The sequence below is a fragment of the Chrysochloris asiatica genome, unplaced genomic scaffold (genome assembly GCF_000296735.1).
Source record: "Chrysochloris asiatica unplaced genomic scaffold, ChrAsi1.0 scaffold00246, whole genome shotgun sequence".
In the NCBI taxonomy this organism is placed as follows: Eukaryota; Metazoa; Chordata; class Mammalia; order Afrosoricida; family Chrysochloridae; genus Chrysochloris; species Chrysochloris asiatica.
Window position 1 is genome coordinate 2,349,975 of NW_006408764.1, and position 5,372 is coordinate 2,355,346.

Below are 5,372 nucleotides of genomic sequence, written 5' to 3' on the forward strand. Positions count from 1 at the left end.
GGAAGAGAATGTGGGCGTCTGGGTAGAAAATGATGATAGGAACTAAAGTTTCAGCATTGAACAAAAAATGATTGCCTTTCCTTTATATGCCCCATAGTGTTATATGTGTTGGGGATACACGTTGTCATTAAGTGCTGTCTAGTCGGTTCTGACTCATGTCAACCCTGTATAGGGTTTCCAAGAAGTAACTAGTAAGTTTAAACTGCTGACCTGTGATTCAAAGTATCCTTGCGGTCCAGTGCCTGGAGCAGGGAACACAACAGAGTCCCTTTTCCTACTCATGGAGCAGATATTTTGTGAACTTCAGGGGAGATTGTGTTTTGCCAAATGTACTGATTCGTTCTTTTCTTTTCTTCTTATCTATAGGACTGAAGTATAAGCCAAACAGACTGTGAGCACTGGCTTTCAGCTCCTCTGGACTTTTTACCCAGTTCTCCTTTTTTGGCCCATGTGCTGCATCCTCTGCCCTCAGTGTGCACCTGGCCCCCAACGCAATGTGTGTTTGTCAAACCATGGAATTGGGGCAGTATGGCAAGAACGCAAGTCGGGCCGGAGACCGGGGAGTCCTCCTGGAGCCCTTCATCCACCAGGTGGGCGGACACAGCAGCATGATGCGCTACGACGACCACACAGTGTGCAAGCCCCTCATCTCCCGGGAGCAGCGCTTCTATGAGTCCCTCCCTCCTGAAATGAAGGAGTTCACTCCTGAGTACAAAGGTCAGTTGCTATCCAGTTGGCTAGTGTAGTAGCTTTGAGTCTGCAGGCGTTCTTGTTCTGTTGCCCATGTGTATGTGATTGTAGATCTCTGTTGTTTCAAAGCAGTTAAGCAAAAGTCTCATCAGGGTCTTTAGGTTTTGAAAATTGAATTCATTGGTTAGGTAAATAAGTCTCATTGGTGGAGAAGAACATACTGCTTTTATAATATAGAAGAGAAGGGATTGGCACCTCTCTGTCTCAGTTGTTGTTAAGTGCCGTTGAGTCGGTTCTGACCCATAGCGACCCTGTACAGGGTTTCCGAGGCTATAAATCTTTATGGGAGCAGAAAGCCTCATCTTTCTCCCGTGGAGAAGCTGGTAGTTTCAAACTGCTGACCTTGAGGTTCACAGTCTCAGTAGGAGGAAAAATTACTTGCTTTCCAGGCTATGGCTATGAGATGGCTGGCAAAGTAGGCTCGGTGAATCTGTGTCTGTATGTGCTGGGGGCAATTAATTGATAAAAACCCCATTCTGTGGGTTCCCTCTTTACTCTTTTGATGAAGTCTTTTGATGCATTTAATTTTTTAAATTTTAATACGTCCCAGTCATCTATTTTGTCTACTTTTGTTTGTGTAGTTTTCAAAATGTTTGGTAGTCTGTGTATGCCCTGAATTAGAGCCCTCACATTTGTCCCTATTTTTTTATTGATGGCCTTCCTAATTCTGGGATTCACATTTAGGTCTTTGATCCATGCTGAGTTGGGTTTTGTATAAGGTTTGAGGTAAAGGTCTTATTTCAGTCTCTTGCATGTCGCTTTCCATTTTTGCCAGCATTATCTGTTGAAGAGACTATCACCTCCCCATTTAGGCACTTTGTTGAAAATCAGTTCGCTATATGTGGATGTGTTAATTTCTGGATTCTAGATTATGTTCCATTGATCAACATATCTTTCATTGTACCAGTACCAAGCTGTTTTACCACTGTAGCCTTGTAATAAATTTTGAAATCAGGGTGTGAGAGGTTTCCAACCTTATTCTTCTTAAACAGTGCTTTGCTTATCCTGGGTCTCTTTCCTTTCCATATAAAGTTTGTAGTATTTTTTTCCATCTCTTTGAAGAATATTGTTGGAATCTGGATTGGGATTGCATTATATTTGAAAATTGCTTTGAGCAATATCGACATTTTCACTTTGTTGAGTCTTCTTATCCAGGATCATGGAACATTCTTCCATTTTTGTTGATCTCTTCTGGTTTCTTGTAGTAGTCATGTTTTGTAGTTTTATTTATAAATGTCCTTTGTTTTTTTAAACTTTTAATTGTCAGAACCCTGTATAGGGTCATTATGAGTTGGAAACAGACTCAACAGCACTTAACAACAGCAACAACAACTGGCAAAAAGAGATAAATCAGTTCTTGAAACATTCCAAGTTTGTTTATTGTAACCGAAGGTCCTTCACTTATGTCTAGAATGTTCTTTCCAATGCTTTTTGCCTACATTTCCCCTCATTCTTCAGTTCTTCAGGTCTCCCCAGAGACTCCTTCCTTATTCATCCTATAAGTGTTCTGCCTTGAATATACCTTATTTAGTTTCCTCTTGGCACTTGTCACAATACAAGATCGTTTTGTCTAAGCATTTGTTTACTCAGTGTTTTACATTAGGATGTAAGTTTCATGAAGTTATTGATCTTGTGTGACTTTTACACGAAGAAGTACAATGCCTAGTCGATGCTCAGTAAATACTTGATAAATGAATGAAGTGAAACTAAGGACTTATTTGCATAAGAATAGAGAAACCTTAGACTTAACATTTAGTCCTACAAGCATTAGCATTAATCATTATAGCTGGTCATACTGAGAAATCTGTTTTTAAGATTACTTATAAGATAATGGAATATTACTGATACTTTTCCTTAGCTTGGTTTTCAGCTCAGCGGGACTTTCTACCCAGTTCCATTTTTGTCGCCCATATACGATATTCTCTGCCCTCCATGTATAAAACCAACTTAAAAATACTTGTTCCATTGAAATAAATAGATTTATATAAATATGTGTTCATATGAGGGTTAGTATTCATACATGTGTTTTCTAGATCTGTCTGCTGAAAGGGTTAGAAGCAGTGATACCTCAATAACAGTGAACCCATCTGTTGCCAAAATCGTGGCTTTTTAACATACCATTTCTACAATCAAATAAACAAGAGCTCCTTGTAGAAATGGTTGATTCCTGGGCTGAGCAGGATAAATGAAAGTTTTTACTGGAACATCTGGTGACAGAAAGTAAAGAAGTAGTAAATAATGGGATTCCATGTCAAAAGTACGTAAGCACCAGCTAGTATGAGTCCCAGTGGCCAAACCTGGAAGAATTTAAGCAATAAAATAAATATCCATAAGTCCACACTGATATAAATAAATAAATGGATGAGAAGGGACAATGATTTCTTATAGTGAAATTCTAATTAATAAATATAGAAGAGGAAATGATGGAAACTGAAGTCAGTAATAGGCAAACAATGCAACAGTAATTGTTGCAGGCAAGAATCATCAATGAATTCTAAAGTTAGTGGGGCTACAGTATAATTAAAAAACAGTAGTTTGAGAGTCTCAAAATACTTCCCGATAAGATGCTCATTAATTGTAAAAAGAAAGAAAGAAAAGAAAAAGAAAACTACTAGCTTTACAGTGAAGACCTGGCTAACACTACCATAATCAAGTGATCAGGTAATCACCAGTAATAAGAAATGTACCTCCTGGCACAAACTGAGGCAGACAGAGGGTCATTTTGGTTGCTCAAAATATATAACTGAAGTCTCATGATGAGAAAACATCAGGCAAACCCAAATTAAGGGACAGTCTGCAAAACAACTGACTAGTGCTCTTTAAAAGTGTCAAAGTCTTGAAAAATTAAGATAAGAGGACCTCTCCCAAATTAAAGGAGACTAGAGAGACTAGAGAACTAAATGCAGTGTGAGATTCTGGAGCAGAAAAAGAATAATAAGTTGGAAAATGCTGAAATTTCAATAAGGTGCATAGTTGAGATAATAATATTGTATCAGTATTCGTTTCATGGGTTTGATAATTGAAAATTGCACTATGATTGTGTGAGATATTAGTATTAGAGGAAGCTAGGTGCAACTGCTCCTTGGAAACCCTAAACAGGGTCACTATGGGTTGGAATCGACTCGACGGCACCTAACAGGTGAAATGTATTTGGGAACTCTTTTATTTTTGCAACTTTTTGAATATTTAAATATCTTTCAAAATAAAAAATAAACCAAACTGTATGCTTGGCACTAGATAACTAAATCAGAATTTGGTACCAGGAGTGGGGTGCTGCTTTAGCAGATATCTAAAATGTGGTAGTAGTTTTGAAATTGGATAATAAGTTTATGCTGCTGTTGTTGTTAAGTGCCGTTGAGTCAATTCCGACCCATAATGACCCAGTATAGAGTTTGCAAGGAGCAGCTGGTGAGCTCGAACCACCGACCTTGTAGTTCAAACCACTTTTCAGTCTGACACATTAGCCCACAGCACCACACCAATAAGTAGACGTTGAAAAAGTACTAAGGTGTCTACATTGCCATGAAAAACTGGGTGGAATTAGGGACGTCAGAGGCAATTCTGATGAGGGCTCAAAAGGAAGTGAGGTGAGCTATAACACTAGAAATGATACAGACTGAGAAGCAGCAGCAGAGAAACTAGCAGCAGAACCAGGAGATCAATACAAAATGACATGAGAGCTGATCCACGGAACAGGAAAGTTGAGCTCCTTTATGAAGGAGGCTTCCTTGACGTTCTTTTGCACTTGTCAGCAAAATCTGGCATGAAGCTAGAGAGCTGAGTGCCTTCAGACTAAGACTTACTCATGAAGTGGGATGCCACTGGGCACTTAAATCAGTAGAGTGAAAGAGCTTTGTAACACTTGCTCAAGTAGAACAAAGGCCATGTTAGTCTCTTCTAAAGGCTAAGAACCAGGAAACAGAGGTTGAAGAGATAGGGAGCATGGAAAGTCAGCTCAAAAGCAGGGGCCACCACATTGGGCTCTCAAAGGGTGGAACCATGCCTCTGAGGTTCATAAAGGTGGGACCAAATTTCCTAGGTTTCAGAAAGTTGGTTCATTATCAACTAGGTTCCAGAGTGTGGGGCTGCCAGGGGTGGGATTTCCGAGGCCTAGGGCATGGGGGTCACCACTTGGGGGCTAGGAGAATGGAGTTGCTCAAAGCCAAGGGAGGAGATTTACTGTTCCAGTGGACCTGGAAGACTGAGCTGAAGCCCAGGGTCCAGGGGTGTCTACCAGTAACCCAGAGAGCATGACAACATCGAGAGCAGGGCCATTGCTTACATGGTTACAGAGAACAGAGGATTACTTTCAGGCTTTGAGAGTTAATATAAGGAGGACTAGTAGCATAGTAGGTTATGTGTTGGGCTGCTAATCACAGGTTAGTAGTTTAAATCCACCAGCCGCTCCATGGGAGAAAGAGGAGACTTTCTGCTCTGGTAAAAATTTATAGCCTTGGAAACTATATGTAGGGTCATTATGAGTCTGAATCCATGGCAGTGGGTTGGGTAGGGAGAGCTAATGTAAGTTTTTCTGATGGGTTTTTAACTAGCTAGGTGCAGAATGCATCAAGAAAAGATGGAAGGAATACACAGAGATATTGTACCAAAAGGAAATGGTTAAT

At 40.0% G+C, this 5,372-nt stretch overlaps 1 protein-coding gene across 1 annotated transcript in view; it reads left to right on the forward strand.

Moving 5' to 3' along the window:
- Positions 1-375: 375 nt before the first annotated feature.
- IP6K1 (inositol hexakisphosphate kinase 1) overlaps positions 376-5,372 on the forward strand; it is a 37,348-nt gene continuing 32,351 nt past the window's right edge. Inside the window, exon 1 of the mRNA XM_006873594.1 lies at positions 376-717. Coding sequence (XP_006873656.1) covers positions 495-717 — 223 coding nt within the window. The 5' untranslated portion in view covers positions 376-494. The remainder of the gene's footprint in view (positions 718-5,372) is intronic.